Below are 17,215 nucleotides of genomic sequence, written 5' to 3' on the forward strand. Positions count from 1 at the left end.
ACTCACACAGGCCCATATTCCAGTAGGTATCCATTTCCCAGGCAAGAGCTGAGCATGTGTTTTTTGCTGTCCTGAACAGGTATGGATTTAAATGTTGCTTAAGTGCTTTCCTGAAGAAGGTCCATAAGGATTAAACGATGGTGTCCTACAACCCAATCTTCCTGAGGGGCAGCTCCCTCTATTCCCATTAATTTCCAAGGCAAGAAGGATGATGAGGCATCTCAGAGGGTGGGGCTCTCAGGCAGCATCAAATACACCTTTTTAACTTTTGAAATTGTCCGTGGGCTGACGAGAACAAGACTTACACCAGGACGGGGATCAGGCCTGTTTCAGTGAGCAGCTGTCTAGCTGTACAGTGCTAAACAGGGAGGAATCCCAAATTCCCAGAGGATAAGTTATTGCCGCAGAAGTTTATTTCTGCACGAAGCAGTTTGTACTCCATGCCAAATGGCACTGGAATGCAATCCGCAAACATCATAGTGGTGCTTCACCTGTCACCGAGGTGGCACCACGTGAATTGGGATCCCTCTGTAGCTGCATGCCTGCCAGCATTGTCTAACCCTGGCTTAGCAAGGAAAGTGATGAGCGGCTGCAATTCCTTTGGCTTCTGTTCATGGGACTACAGTCCTCTGGGTGCATACATGATGCTTGCTCTTCGACTTCTGTAGGAGAAGTTGGCTGTGGCTGCAATGAGCACACGCCTACACGCAAAACCGGAGGAAAAGGTAACCCTCTCCTCCCCCCCCCGCCCTCCAGCGCCAGGCAGGGACGCGAGCTGCGTGCGAAGCAGCAGTCCTGACTGTGCTTGACAGGAGAGGCTGGGCACTGGGCGGCTCAGCCCTGCACGGTGCGGGCCGGGCAGCGGGGCAGGGCGGGGGAAGGGTGAGCTAGCCCGCCTCTGGGATTGGCGCGGGGCTTGCTAGCGTATCGCCTGCGCGGCAGCGGCGCGCTTCGCGGGGCTGGTTCCAGGTGCCCGAGGAGAGGCAGCGCGCGGGAGGCCAGCCGGGGAGGAGCCGGCCGGAGGGGGCGGGCGAGGGAGCTGCAGGGGGAGGCTGCCGCGCTCCCAGGGAGCGCTCCGGACACCTCCCGCGCGCCCAGCCCCGCTTCCCGCCCTTGGACGGCACCGCGCTGCGAGCTCAAACCCGGCGCCCCGCGGTAGCAAAACTGCCGAGGAGACGGCGGGGGGAGCCGGGCAGCGCCGCGGGGGGCGCATTTTACCACGAGGACGCCCCCCCCCCCCCAGTGGCCGCCCCGCCATGCCAGAGCGTGGCCGGGCGGGCTGCAGCCCGGCTGCCCCCAGGCGTTAGCCGCGGTGCCGCCCAGCCTGCGGGCGCCAGAAAGTTTCGCAGCCCCCTGAGCGCGTGAGGCTCGCCAGGGGCTCGGGCAGCCGCCCGGGGAGGACCCGGGCGGGGTGGACTCCCCTGGCAAACTTTGGCTGGGTGCAGCCGGCGCGGCCATGGAGCTCGAGGCAGGGGCGAGCCTCTTCCCGAACCAGAGCGCGGGGTCGCCGCGGGGGGACTTCAACCTCTCGGGGATGCCCGGGGAGGAGGAGGAGGCGGCGGGGGACGGCGAGCCCCTCTTCGGCATCGGCATCGAGAACTTCCTCACTCTCATCGTCTTCGGCGTGATCTTCGCCCTGGGGGTGCTGGGCAACTCGCTGGTGATCACGGTGCTGGCCAGGAGCAAGCCGGGCAAGCCCCGCAGCACCACCAACATCTTCATCCTCAACCTGAGCATCGCCGACCTGGCCTACCTGCTCTTCTGCATCCCCTTCCAGTCCACGGTCTACGTGCTGCCCACCTGGGTGCTGGGCGCCTTCATCTGCAAGTTCATCCACTACTTCTTCACCGTCTCCATGCTGGTCAGCATCTTCACCCTCTCCGCCATGTCGGTGGACCGCTACGTGGCCATCGTGCACTCCCGCCGCGCCTCCAGGCTGCGGGTCTCCCGCAACGCGCTGCTGGGCGTGGGGCTCATCTGGGCGCTCTCCATCGCCATGGCCTCGCCCGTGGCTCACCACCAGCGCCTCTTCCACCGGGACGCCAGCAATCAGACCTTCTGCTGGGAGCAGTGGCCCAACCCCCGGCACAAGAAGGTCTACGTGGTCTGCACCTTCGTCTTCGGCTACCTGCTGCCGCTGCTGCTCATCTCCTTCTGCTACGCCAAGGTGGGTGCGAGCGGCAGGCGGGGTGTGTGTGTGTGTGTGTGTCTGTGTAGGGGGCTCACCGACAAGGGACATCGCCATAGTAGGGTGGGATACAGGGGCGTCCGTACAGGAGGGATGAGTGTTTGGGAGACAGCTGCAAAGGTGGGGTGTAGCCACAGGGGCGTGTGAGAATTTGAGGTACAGTTATATGGCTGGGGTGTCGGTAAAGGGTGTGCGTGTGTTTATGTGTAGGGTGCAGTTATATGGGTGGGCTGTAGGTAGATGGTGTGTGTGTGTGTGTATGTGTAGGGTGCAGTTATATGGGTGCGGTGTGTGTGTAGGGTACAATTACATGGGTGGGCTGTAGGTAGAGGGTGTGGGAGGGGTACAGTTACAGGGTTTAGCTATAGGGAGTGTGTGTATGGAGCAGTCACAGGGATGAGGTGTAGGTATAGAGTTTGTGTGTCTAGAGGTAAAGGTATAATGATGGGTGTATAGAGGAGGGAGTATAACTATAGGATAGGGGAATAGGGATTAGCATCCTCAAAACTGTGGGAAGGTGGATGGGTTACATAGTTTGTGGGTAGCTGCAGTAGTAGGGGGCTAGGGTATGGGGGTTCGTTTGTGGTGCGTGCATGGGAAAGGGGTACAGCAGTAAAGGACATGGTAGGTGTTGAAGTTTTGGTCTGTGTTTGAGAAGGGAGGGTAGAATCATAGCCAGTTAAGATACAGGTGTGTAGCTGGAGCTATACGTGTGGACTCCAGATGCTGAGAGGAACATCACACCTGTGATTCCAAAGGTGCAGAAAATGGGGAGGAGGAGGTATAGCGTAGGCGGGTTGGGCATTTTCTCTTTTAAAAATCTCTATTTCAGCTGTGCTGAACACTTTGTGTGTTTTCCTGAAGTGCTGGGTGATGAACTCCAAAATGAGCAAAGTGCATGGGCAAAGTGCAATAGTGTGCAAAGTTGTTAACATATACACACAACAAACGGCAATCATTTAAAACATGCTGCACTTAAACAAAACCCAGCCAGATTATGACTGGTGTCTGACCTGTATGATGCCCATTCTACTACAGACTTCTGGACTTTTTAACGTCCAGTTAAAAGACACTAAGAGCAACAGGCAGAGCTACATGTTGGTTAAGAGTCTCATCCTGCATCAGTTGAAGTTAATGGGAGCTTTGCTACTGACTTCTGGAGGCTCAGGATTACAGCTGCCAAAAATAATCATTGAGTATGAGCAAATTTCTGACAAAAGGGACAGAACTGTGACACACTCACTTTCTCCGCTTCATCGCTCAGGCAATGATCCATTTTCTATATCAGTATTTTCTGCAGCTTTGAAGGAAGCACCAATTTAGCTGTTTTTCAGAATACAGGACACTGTAAACAACCAGGCTGAATACAGTCCTACTGGAGAGTTCTTTCCCTGAGATCTTGCAAATCTTTAATCACTTTACTAGCTCTTACTCATTAGTAAATTGCATTGAAGTTAATAGTTCTTTTCATGGGAGTAAAGTCTGCTTGCTTGCTGAGGCATCAGTTCCTTAATTAATAAAGCAAAACATTTCTGAGGAGAATGAAGTGTGTAATTTATACAGTTTGTGTATAAATTCATTAATTGTGATGTGGAAAAATGTATGGATGCATTTTAACACATTTTAAAATATGTTTGCATTCAAAGGACAAAGTTTCTAAATTAGTTTCTAAATTACAGGGCAAAACAACATTTACAATGACTGAGGTGTCAAACTGGCAAAAAGGCAAAAAAGTAAAATTAAAAAAATCACCCTTAAAGGTTCAATTCTCTTTTCCCTGTGTGGATGGGTGGATTTCTCATTGTCTGTAATAAGAGTTACTGTGCAATGAGGAGGCAGAAACCAATACTGTAGGTTTGATCATTACCATATTTAAATAAAGATATTAACAGATACTATGGGGAGATTGTTATCGCACATGCTGAGAAGATGACTTTTAAACATTCATTTTAAATTAATAATTATTAGTAATTTTACAGCCAAAAGAGCCTCATTCACAACATTGACTAAAACCTCTAAAACCTTTTTTTCATGCTAAAAAAGTTTTGTAAGTTAAACAAGTATGGTGAATATTTTAAAAATAATAAATTTGTACTTGTATAATTTAAAAACAAAATTAAACGGAATTATTTTGTGAACAGACTATTGAAATATTAAAGTTAGTAAAATACATCAGTTTGATTATAACATAGCTATTTAATACAAATATTAATATAAATAATTTGACTAAAAATCTTCAAATCTGAGTCCCTGAATGCCAAATATGCCCAGAACAAATACTTTATGATCAAGTTAAAATATCCCAAAATAGGGGTTAATTCCACTAATTAAATGTATGTTTAATTAACATTAAAATGTTGTCTTAGCCAACAAATCAAGGCAATTCAAAGTTACAGCTGAAAGTTCATTTTCAACTGGCTACTAGGCTGTCCTTACTTCAGCCTTGTTTTGGTTAGGAATTGAAGGGGTCTGAGAAGACTGGCTTAATCTTCCCACTGAAGTCAGGATCCAGCTTTGAGGGGCCAGTTCTGTGAGATGCTTACTACCCTCAATACTCATCAGTGGCAGTGGGAACTGAGAAAACTCAGACCTTTGTAAGAGGTACTTGGTGTCTTTGTAATCTGCAATATAGGGATCACTCCTGCTGTTAATAAAGTAATCAACAAAACTTCACCTGCAGTATTTTGGCACATCAGGGTGAGCAGAGGGTGGGGTAAGTTAAGACTGTAGTGTCAATAAGTTAACAAGCTTCAGTCTTAAATTTGTCAAGGCCATAGCTGTGATAGTATTTGTCCAGCAAGGGAGTCCTCATGGAGCTCCACTGAGCAGATTACCATGGAATTCTATTGAAAGAAACACAGCCATGACATCTTGGCTTCCCAGTGCACAAAGTTAGGGTTACCATATTTGAACTTTCAAAAAAGAGGACACTCCTGAGAGGGAGTGTATCTGTATCATTATCTACCAACTCATATTGTATTAATGTTATATATAACACATTAATACAACGTGAGTTGGTAGATACAGACAACCCCCGACTTGCAACACGATTGGTTCCCGGGAAAGTGTTGCAAGTCGGGAGTGTCGTAAATCGAGCCCTCATTGATGATAGGCGCCATGTGCTGTCATAAATTCAGGCCGAGGACGTAAGTCAGGGGTTTTCGGCCCCTTCTGCCCTTTAAAAAATAGTTGTAATGCACAGGGTCACAACTCAGGTGGTCGCAACTCGAGGGTTTCCCGTACTGATACAGATACACTCCCTCTCAGGAGTGTCCTCTTTTTTGAAAGTTCAAATGTGGTAACCCTACACAAAATGTTCAAGGAAAGTTGCTGTGTAATATAATAGGTAAATCAATGGCAATATTTAGTTATGAAGTGGAGCATGTTAGTGGGTCAGACCCTTAGATGGTGTAAATTGATATACCTTCATTGATTTCTATGGAACTACGTTGAATTATGACAACTGAGGATCTGACAAATAATAAGGAAGCTTCAGTCTTCTCATAATCTAGTTTAAGACAAAGGGAATGCAGTTCTTTATTTGAATATATGGCATTTTCAGGACCGTTGTAAGGCAAGTTCTTATTTTTTAATGTAAATTGTAATTTCCTTCATTTTTAATGCATTTAAATGGCAAGTTAGTTGCATTCCCTCTGTCTTAAATTACATTATCAGAGTATTCACATCCTACTGGGAAGTAATAGCAAAAGGAACAGCTTTTGCTGAGAGAGTACAGTACCATTTACAGATTACAGAAATACTGAAACAGTGATGGGTATTTAAAAAATCTGTTCACTTGCAAACTCAGAGAAAACCAGAGATGGCATTCATATGTAATGAGATAAGCAGTGATTAACTATTTAATAGTTCAGTAGTAAGTATTAAGGACATATTATTTGATGGATAGCTTGAAAAGGCTCTTTGTAATTTGTCATGAGATAACATATTTCTTTTATTATTTACATATCAGCTTATTGTATGTACTATTATGATGCTAGTATAAGATTGCATATTAAAAATGCCACTTAAGGCCCAATGGCTCAAGCCTGCAAAGTGCCAATGCTCATTTTGGAAGGCCCTGAGCATCCTCGGTTCCCATTGAACAAACAAGTCAAAAGTGACTGGTGATTTTGGGTGACTCAGTTTTTGAGTGCCCAAGTTGAAAGAGCATCTGAAAACCAGTTCCTTTTCATGTTGCACACCCAAATATCATGGCACCCAGAAAATGAGGTAATTAAAATTATTAGTTTTGAAAATCTTGGTAATTGATTTTGATGGTAGTACTCATATGGCAGAATATGACCCCAGATTGATGATACCTTTATCTATTTCAAATATTAATAATTGACCTATTATTTTACTTTTGCCTCTAGAAATACTATGAAAAACTTGTCTCCATTATGTAAAAATATCCTGAACAAACTGAATTACAGAAAGCTATTTTGATTTATAGACTCAGTTAAAAATATAAATCACAAAGAGTAGGAATCCTAACATAAAAAAGAAGCTTAAAAATGTTCCTGGACTGTGATCTTATATCCCAAGTTTTAGCAGGAGGATGTTAATGGAAGAGTTATAACCCAGACCTGCCAATGAAAATAAAAAGAAATAAAACCTATAATTGGGTGACCATATTTCTGTATGCTGAATATGGGAGACCTGGTAATATTATTCATATTCAAGTGAGTTTAATGGCAATTAATCAGAATTATGGAAATGTTCAAACTAACATCAAGTTGACTGAGCCCATCTTAAAAAAAGTACTGCGTAGATGGAGACTTTTTATTTACCTTCTTATCTTTAAGGTTTGCATGGAGAGAAGTGACACACATACACACTCCTGTACACTTCTGTCACACAGGGATTGTGGTGACTGACCAACATGACCCATCCCTCCCTACTCAGTGCTCCCTACCCTCCGTGCCTGTCTGGGTCACCAGGATGGACCCGCCTCTTCTAGTACTTGGTGCAGCATCTTTGAGGCAAGATGTGGGGGCATGCAGAGTCACAGGCTCATCTTCTGAGATTTCTGTCAGAGTTCACACCAGAGTGTAGCCAGCAGCAGCCTTTCAGTGCTGTGTGGGAGGGAAGGGATGGGAGATGCTTCCAGCTGCAGGGGAATGGGGGTAATGGGTAGGAATGACTTGGCCTATGTATTGGAGGGGTAATCTATTCCATCCCTCCCACTCCCAAGTGACTTGTCAATTCCTGTCTGCTCAGTGTCAAAAAGCTGCTGCCGGCCATCAACATAACCCAGTCACCTCCTATCCCATGGTTTAAGCACAGGGAGAAAGGGGTTGAGCCCTAAGGATACATTGTGCTCCAGGGCTCAGAGAATCTGTCTATAGGGGCTTCAGAGAACCTGGCCAGAAAGGTGGCTCAGCAGAGGAGGGTGCCACGGGGATGGAACTGCTCTGCACTCTCTAGAAGCAGGACTCAGTGTGGGGGCAGCATGTAAAGAGTCCTTGCCTGGTGGGCTGCTGCAGAGCCTGCAAGGTTGGAGCACAAACAGGCTGGAAATAGCTTCCTCTCTGTCATGCAGAATTAGCTGAAGGGTAGAGAAGCTTCCCCATGCTAGTGCTGTCTGGGGCTTTGGCACAGGCTCCTCATGGCACAGGCTCCTCTTGAGCTTTGCCTGGGTGCTAGCCTAGCCAGAGGCAGCTGAGGGAGGAAGTTGTCTGCCATTCAGACTGTTGATGAGTTGAACGATCCGACCAGGGGCTGGTTCTCCACACAGCCCTGGGAGAAGGACACACCCTGCCGGGGGGATGGAGGGTAGCATATGAAGAAGCAGAGAGTTGGGAGGGGTAAACAGGCACAGTAGGGAGAGGACAGTTAGGGTATGTCTACACTACCACCCTAGTTCGAACTAGGGTGGTAATGTAGGCATACCGCACTTGCAAATGAAGCCCGGGATTTGAATTTCCCGGGCTTCATTTGCATAAGCCGGCCGGCGCCATTTTTAAATGCCGGCTTGTTCGAACCCCGTGCCGCGCGGCTACACGCGGCACGGGCTAGATAGTTCGAACTAGCAAGCCATTCCGAACTATCTGTACGCCTCGTGGAACTGCTGTAGTACAGGCAGTCCCAGGGTTACATGGATCCGACTTACATCGGATCCCTACTTACAAACGGGGTGAGGCAACCCCGCACTAGCTGCTTCCCCCCAGCAGACCAGGGAGACTCGAAGCTAGTGCTCCCCCCCCCAGCAGACCAGGGAGTCGTGGAGCAGCTTTTCTCAGCAGACACCTCAGCTTGAGAATAAAGGACTGAGGGTATGTCTACACTAGAAAGTTAGTTCGAACTAACGGACGTTAGTTCGAACTAACTTTCCTATGCGCTACACTAGCGCTCCGCTAGTTCGAATTTGAATCGAACTAGCGGAGCGCTTAGTTCGAACTAGGAAAACCTCATTTTACGAGGACTAACGCCTAGTTCGAACTAGCTAGTTCGAACTAAGGGCTGTGTAGCCCTTTAGTTCGAACTAGTGGGAGGCTAGCCCTCCCCAGGTTTCCCTGGTGGCCACTCTGGCCAACACCAGGGAAACTCTATGCCCCCCTCCCGGCCCCGGACCCCTTAAAGGGGCACGGGCTGGCTACGGTGCCCGTGCCAGGTGCAAGCCTGCCAGCACCCAGCTAGCAGACCCTGCACCTGGCACGGCACAGAGCCACCCACCCGATGCCCCCCAGCCCACCCCCTCTTGCCGGGACCAGGCTGGCGGCTCCCGGGAGCTTGCCCTGGACCGCAAGAGGCGGGCACCTTCCTGGGCTAGTGCGGACATCGTGGACCTCGTCCACGATCTCCGCACTAGGCACAGGAAAGTGGCCGGCTAGGGCAGGAGAGCTGCCAGCCTGGCCACCCAGGAGCAGGTGTGCATGAAAATCAAGGGGGTCCACTGAGACCCCCGACCCTGAGCCCTGAGCTTACAATGGCCGTCCTGGGTCAGACCAAAGGTCCATCTAGCCCAGTAGCCTCTCTGCCAACAGCGGCCAACCCTAGGGACCCTGGAGGGGATGGACCGAAGACAGTGACCAAGCCATTTGTCTCGTGCCATCCCTCTCCAGCCTTCCACAAACTTTGGGCAGGGACACCACTCCTACCCTCTGGCTAATAGGACTCCATGGACCCAACCTCCATGACTTGATCTCACTTCCCTTTAAACTCTGTTCTAGTTGTAGCCTTCACAGCCTCCTGCAGCAAGGAGTTCCACAGGTTAACTATTTGCTTTCTCAAGAACAACAACTTTCTCTTACTAGTTTCAAGCCTGCTACCCATTCCTTTCCTTTGGTGTCCTCTAGTCCTTCTTGATGGGAACTCAGGAAGAACTTTTCTCAATGCACCCTCTCCACCCAACCCCTGCTTTTAGAGACCTCTAGCCTGTCCCCCCTCCATCTCCTCTTTTCTAAGCTGAACAGTCCCAGTCTCTGTAGCCTCTCTTCATCTGGGACCTGTTCCCAACCCCTGATCATGTTAGTTGCCCTCCCCTCTCCCAGCCTTTCTCTTCCCCTCTCCCACCTCCTTTTCCCAGTCTCCCCCAGTTTTTTTCAATAAAGACAGAGTCAATGTTGGAAGAAACGTTATCTTTATTTTGTACATCAATAAGAAGGGGGGCTAGGGAAGGGCAAGTGGAAGGAGGTGAGGGAGGAATGGGGTACGAGCCCCCGATGGGGAGGACTGGGCTGGCTCTGCGGGCTTCTGGGGGTGGAAGCTCTCCTGCAGCCCCCCAATTACTCCCTCTCCCCAGATGGCAGCCTGCGGCAAGTGCAGCCGGGCTGATGGCCGAGTGGTGTGATGTGCCCAGTGTGGGCACTCAGGGCACTCCAAGCCAGAACTTCTTTGCAAGCGGGGCACCCCTTAGAACTGTGTGTCCGGGGTGGGGGTCGGGATCCTTTAAGCGCAGCCCTCGGCTAGCCTGAGACAGTATCTCCATGCTCTAAGTCCTCCTTTTATGCCCTGCCGGCACTGCTTCCGGCCATCATTAAGCCCTGTTCAGAGTCCACTCAATGTGGACTTACTAGTTCGAACTAGCAAAACGCTAGTTCGAACTAGTTTTTAGTTCTAGATGCGTTAGTTCGAACTAGCTTAGTTCGAATTAACTAATTCGAACTAAGTTAGTTCGAACTAGCGCTGTAGTGTAGACGTACCCCGAGGGAAGTGAGGTGTGGGAGAATAAAACTGAGGTCTGGAGAAATGTTTGGCTAGAGTTTCCCCTACAGTATGTACCAGTTCCGACTTACATACAAATTCAACTTAAGAACAAATCTACAGTCCCCATCTTGTAAGTAACCCGGGGACTGCCTGTAATTGAAATAGGTCCCATTACCATAACTATGGCACTGCTGACAATGGCACTTGAATGTAAACAAGATTTATATGACAAATTGGGGTTCAGAGTGCAATATGTACATATGCTGCTGTTCAACATACAAGTCATTATTATGGGATAATTACCTTGTTTAATCTCTTGTGGAAAATTATTTTTAATGGATCTTTCAAAGGAGCTAATAGTAATGAAAGTGTTACTAGTGAAATGACTGTAAGTAGCAAGAAATCAAATATGCTTCCAAACTGTACAGTGTTTATGCTTATATGTTTTTGATGGAAATATGTATGCCAACAGCAGCAGGATCACCTAAACTATGCTCTCTCTCTTTCTCTCCCTCCCCCATCTCCCTGCGCCTCTCCTCCAGTGTGATTTTAGGAGGAGAGAATGAAAGAGAGAGGAAGGGAGGACCCTGTTTCAGCCTAAAAGAGTCATGCACATGGATTACAGTCTGGCAATTTATATTATGCAGGGTTTTTTTGTTAACCCGGTGAATGATGGCCGTAAGACTGCTCTATCTCCCTAGTTATAAAAGAACTTGCAAAACCTTGGTCAGTCAGGAGAATTTATTACTTTGTATTCTTACCCGAGAGCAAACTATGATCTATAAACAACAGGTACATGAAAGCTGGGAGCTTGAAAAGATTTGTGAGGATTTTTTTTTTCAGATGTGAAGTCTTTTGACATATAAATTCATGTTAGAAAAGGGTATGGAGTACATTTTCAGCTAGGTGAGTGGAGATTTAGTTGTGAGAGTCAGTTCACCTCCAGACTGCTTAAAAAAATATAAAGTGACCCTTCATTTCAGCTAGCTTTCTGAACACAGCTGGAGTATTCAATCTTGGTAACAGACTCACTTGGATGCATTCTACATGTTAGTTTTTTTTTTTCTAAAAATTCTTCAGTGGCATCAGCAACTACTAATGCAGAAGCAGATGTCTTAGAAATTACTTGGGGGTCAAATCCTGACTGGCATCTGGAAAACAACATAACAGATTCCATCAAGCCTATATTCTGTGTATTCTGTAAAAAAAAAAGAAAAAAAAAGCATTAGTGTGATCCAATCTTGCAGTTGATGAGAGACCATAAATCACTACTTCACACAATCTGTTCCTAAAAAAGGATCAGACTCTGCCACCCTTGCTCACAGTGAATTGTATATTTTGAAAGTGATCTAACTGAAATGAGTGGAGAGGAGCAAGAGACCATTCATTGGGAACATTCTGGCCCAAAGTAGGAATAGTGTGTATAGAGGCCATTGGTTAATCTTGGAGTATACATACATAAACATAGAATACTAGAAATAGAAGGGACCTTGAGAGATCATCAAGCCCAGTCCCCTGTACTCATGCCAGGACCAAGAATCATCTAAATCATCCCTTACCGATGTTTATATAACCTACTCTTAAATATCTCCAATGATGGAGATTCCACAACCTCCCTAGCAATTTATTCCAGTGCTTAACCAATCTAAACCTCCTGTGCTGCAATTTAAGCCCCATTGCTTCTTGTTCTATCATCAGATATTAAGGAGAATAATTTTTCTTCCTTCTCCTTTTAGGTACTGTTATGTCCCATCTCATTCTTCTCTTTTCCAGACTAAACAAACCCAGTTTTTTCAGTCATCTCTCATAGACCATATTTTCTAAACTTTAATTATTTTTGTTGCTCTTGCGTGGACCTTTTCCAATTTTTCCACCTCTTTCCTGGTGTGGTGCACAAAACTGAATACAGTACTACTAATCAGTACAGTGTGGAGCAGAAGAATTACTTCTTGTGTCTTGCTTACAACACTACTGTTAATGCATTCCAGAAAGATGGGTTGTTTTTGGTGACATTGTCACACTGTTGACTTATCTTTAGCCTGTGGCCCAGTATGGCCCATAGATCCCTTTCTGCAGTACTTCTTCCTAGACCAGTGTTTCTCAATCTTTTCAAGAATACAGACCCCTTTTCAATTTATTAAAATTTTACGGACCCCCCCCACAAACGATATATCTGTTTTCAAACATTCCATTACTTGATAATGTCCTTTGGCCCATGCTTCTTCCTCAGCTCCGCCCCCTCTGTTCCCTATCCATCCATGGATGATACAGCAAGGGGGCTCTCGTGGCCAAAGGCAGCTCCTCCCTGGCACTCCACCCTTGGCTGTGCATGGAGCCCTGGGGGAGAATAAATAAAGAAAAGGAAAAGTAAGGATTAGGCCCACCATGGGACTGGGAGGGGGAAAGGGCTGGAGTGTAAATGGCAGCGCAGCTGGCAGTGGGATGATGGATGGCTGTGAATATCAAGCCACAGGTGAGTGTTGCCTGGTGGAAAGTCCAAGTGTTGCGGAGGACCTGATTCTTACTTTTAAACTTCCCATGGATTGCCTACAGTACTATTGTGGACCACCAAGGGTCCTCGACAGTCATTTACCATTTTGTATATGTGAAATTGAGTGTTCCTCCCTAAGGGGAGTACTTTACATTTGTCCTTCTTGAACTTCATCCACAAACTTTATAAATGTACTCTCTGTGCTACCATCTAAACTATTGATGAAGTTATTGATCAGAACGAGTCCAAAAACTGATCCCTGCAGAACCATACTTGTTATTCCCTTCCAGCATGACTGTGAACCACTGATAACTACTCTCTGAGAATGGTTATCCAACCAGTTCTGAACCCAACTGAGGCCTAATCAGTGCAGAATAGAGCAGAAGAATGACTCCCTGTGTCTTGATCACAACACTCCAGTTAATGCATCCCAAAATTGTTTGCTTTTTTTGCAACAGTGTCACACTTTTGACTCATATTTAGCTGGTGGTCCACTATGACTCCTAGATCCCTTTCTTCAGTCCTCCTTCCTAGACAATCACTTCCCATTCTGTAAGTGTGAAACAGATTGTTCCTTTCTAAGTGGAGCACTTTGCATTTGTCCATATTAAACTTCATCCTATTTACCTCAGGCCATTTCTCTAGTTTGTCCAGATAATTTTGAATTATGTCCCTATCTTCCAAAGCACCTGTACCCCCTCCCAGCTTGGTATAATCTGCACATTTAATAATCGTATTCTCTATGCCATCATGTAAATTGTTGATGAAGATATTGAACAGAGCTGGTCCCAAAACAGACCGCTGTGGAACCCCAATTGTTATGCCCTTCCAGCATGATTGTGAACCATTAATAACTACTCTCGGAGAATGGTTATCCTGCCAGTTACGCACCCGCTTTATAGTAGCCCCATCTAGATTGTATTCCCCTAGTTTATTGATAAGGTCATGTGAGACTGTATCAAATGCTTTACTACAGTCTAGGTAAACCATGTCTACCATTTCCTCCTTATCCATCAGGCTTGCTATCCTATCAAAGAAAGCTATCAGATTGGGTTGACATGATTTATTCTTGAAAAATTCATTCTAACTGTTAACTATCACCTTATTATCTTCCAAATGATTTCAGATCAATTCCTTAATTATTTGTTCCATTATTTTTCCTGGCACAGAAGTCAAGCTGACTGGCCTGTGGTTTCCTGGGTTGTCCTTAGTTCCCCTTTTATAGATAGGCACTATACTAGCCCTTTCCCAGTCTTCTGGAATCGCTCCCTTCTTCCATGACATTTCAAGGATGATAGCTAATGGCTCAAATACCTCCTCAATCAACTCCTTGAGTATTCCAGGATGCATTTCATCAGGTCCTAATGACTTGCAGACACCTAACTTTTCTAAATATTTTTTTTTCCTATTTTAACTTCTGAACCTACCTGATTTTTACTGACATTCACTAAGTTAGGTGTCCAATCACCACCAACCTTCTTGGTGAAAACTGAAACAGAGGACATTAAGCACACCTACCATTTCCACATTTTGGCTATGTTTAGACTACGGGTTTTTTCCAGGATACCTTTGGTATCCCGGAAAAACTCTGCCATGTCCTGGGAACACGTCTGCTGTTCCAAAAGAGGGTTTTTTTCCCCCAAATTTGGCCCAATGTAGATGAGCACTCCGCAATTTGCATACCTTTTTCCGATAAAGCCTAGTAGTGTAGACATAGCCTTTCTGTTACTGTTTTTCCTTCTTCACTGAACAATGGGACCACCTTATCTTTGATTTTCCTCCTACTTCTAATATTTGTAAAATGTTTTCTTGTTACTTTTTGTGTCTCTAGCTAGATTGAGCTTGTTTTGTGCTGTCGCCTTAGTAATTCTGCCGTTACATACTTGTGTTATTTGTTTAATTCATAATTTGTACTTTGATCTAGTTTCCACTTTTTATAGCACTCCTTTTTTATTTTTAGATCATTCAAGATCTCCTGGTTAATCCAACGTGGACTCTTGCTAAACTTTCTTTCTTTTCTACGCAGAGGAATAGTATACTCTTGAGCCCTTAATAATGTCCCTTTAAAAATTGCTAATTGTCTTCAGTTGTTTTTCCTCTGAGTCTTGCTTCTCATGGGACCTTACCCACTAGTTCCCTGAGTTTACTAAAGTCTGCCTCTTGAAATCCATTGTCTTTATTTTGCTGTTCTCCCTTCTACCATTCCTCAGTATCATGAACGCTATCATTTCATGTTTACTTTCACCCAAGCTGTCATCCACTTTCAAATTTTCAACCAGTTCCTCCCTATTTGTTAAAATCAAATTTAGAACAGCCTTTCCCCTAGTGGCTTTCTCCACCTTCTGAAATAATATAATTGCCTCCAATACATTCCAAGAACTTGCTGGATACTTTGTGCCCTGCTCTGTTATTGTCTGGAGAGTTGAAGTCCCCCATCATCACCAAGTCCTGCACTTTAGATAATTTTGTTAGTTGTTTGAAAAAGCTTCATCTATCTCTTCTTCCTGGTTTGGTGGTCTGTAATAGACCCTTACCATGATATCACCCTTATTATTTACTCCCTTTTAATCTTACCCAGAGACTCTCAACAAGTCTGTCTTTTGTCATATCACTCCTGCACACCTCCTGTCATGTGTTGTCTGCTTTGTTTCAGTGGAGTTGGAATAGTGGTATCCAACTTCTGAATGTAGAGTACAGATTATCTGGAAGACTCTCCCTCTTACCTCCAGAACTAGAATTTGATTAGTCAGAAGGCTGCATGTGATGGCCATGAGACATTAGTATTTGATCCAAAATGGAGAAAGTTCAGGGGATTAACTGCCTGGAGGAAATAGCCTTTGCAAGTAGTGTGGAGCTGGCCACTCCTCAAGAGGCTCTGCTTAGTCTGTAGCAGCAATCGGAGGATGGTGATCCCGTTTTCACTTCTCTTTTACTTGCTCTTATTCTCTTCCAAAGTCTGCCACCCATACACCATTCACCATTCACAAACTTCATCCAGCTCCCATTCATATCTTGCTAAAAACTGCTTATTCTGTATGTCACTCTCCTAGAAGCAGTCAAGATTTTCTCTTCCTTTCCTTTGCCCAGGTGAGAAGAGGGAAGCAGGATCCAGGAAAAGCAGGATCATCACCCCAGATCCTTTACAAGAACCCAGGAGTTCTTCTCATGGAAGTGTAGAAAAAGGGGTGTACTTGCCCTCTGCTCTCCTTACTACTGAGGTGGAGAAGCCTGGATGTTTAGCCAAGACAACACCCAGTGAAGGCCAATCTGTGTTGACACTGAATTGTCTTATTATCCATATAAATGTCCAATCTCTTCTTTAATCTTGCTTGGCTTTCATGTAATGTGGCAATGAGTTCCATAGTCTAATTACACATTTTGAATTTGCACCCTTCCATTTTATTAAACGTTTCTCTTTTTTGTATTATACAGCCTATTCCATAAACATTTGCAGGACACTTTTTTTTTTTAGATCCTGCCCTACAAATTCCGTTAACTTCAGAGTGAATGAAGGTTGCCACCAAAGTGTGTTCCTGCTACTCTACCCAAAAGTCTTGTGCGCAGACTATCAAGTTTCTGTTACAAATTTGAAGTTGCTGTACAATGAAAAATCAATTTTGTTGCCAGATTTAAAAACCTCACCGATTACAGGTACATCACAAGCCATGGAAAGTTTTTCATAAGGATCATATTTCACTTGTGACACATTTTATATAAATTAATTAAAATATTTTTAGGTTAATTCTTCAAAATCAGACAGCTCCGAGGGGTGTTATTATTTATCAAATATCCAGCTGATTAATGCAAATTATACAGAAGACTAAAGAAAGCTATGGTTCAAAATGTACAATTTTGATGTTATGTGCAGAGAAAGTCATTTCAAATTCACAAGCGTAGACATCCTATGAAAGACAAATGATTACCAGTTACAAGTGACTGTAGAACAGGTTTATGTTCATTGGAAGATTGGGTTCACTGCCATGCATATTTTAATAAGCGGTGTGTCTGTTTTTATATTAACATTAAATAAATATGTACTTCATATCTGTTGATTCCAATAGGTGCAGATTAGATATTATAGCAGGTACTTTTGAAATGTGAAGATTGGATATATTAACATTAACGAGCAATTCATTCCACATTGGACAGCATAATTTTGAAAAATGTGTCTTTTAATTTTAAATGCAAGGTGCAAATTAATCTTTTTTCAGGTCCTTAATCATCTGCATAAAAAGTTGAGAAACATGTCAAAGAAGTCAGAAGCATCCAAGAAAAAGGTACATTGCTTTCATTACCAAGCATGCTAACTTCTCAATGTAATGTTGCTTGTTACCAAAAGTAGAATGTAGAGTTGGACTTGAATCCTAATGCATCTGAACACTGAGGGT

General features: G+C 45.0%; 1 protein-coding gene across 1 annotated transcript in view; it reads left to right on the forward strand.

Annotated features, from left to right (window-relative positions):
- Nucleotides 1–793: 793 nt before the first annotated feature.
- The window catches only part of GALR1 (galanin receptor 1), a 30,384-nt gene continuing 13,962 nt past the window's right edge, over nucleotides 794–17,215 (forward strand). The window contains exons 1-2 of the mRNA XM_075921096.2: nucleotides 794–2,167; nucleotides 17,039–17,104. Coding sequence (XP_075777211.2) covers nucleotides 1,457–2,167; nucleotides 17,039–17,104 — 777 coding nt within the window. The 5' untranslated portion in view covers nucleotides 794–1,456. The remainder of the gene's footprint in view (nucleotides 2,168–17,038; nucleotides 17,105–17,215) is intronic.

The sequence above is a fragment of the Pelodiscus sinensis genome, chromosome 2 (assembly GCF_052426305.1).
Source record: "Pelodiscus sinensis isolate ZL-2025 chromosome 2, ASM5242630v1, whole genome shotgun sequence".
NCBI classification, from domain to species: domain Eukaryota; kingdom Metazoa; phylum Chordata; order Testudines; family Trionychidae; genus Pelodiscus; species Pelodiscus sinensis.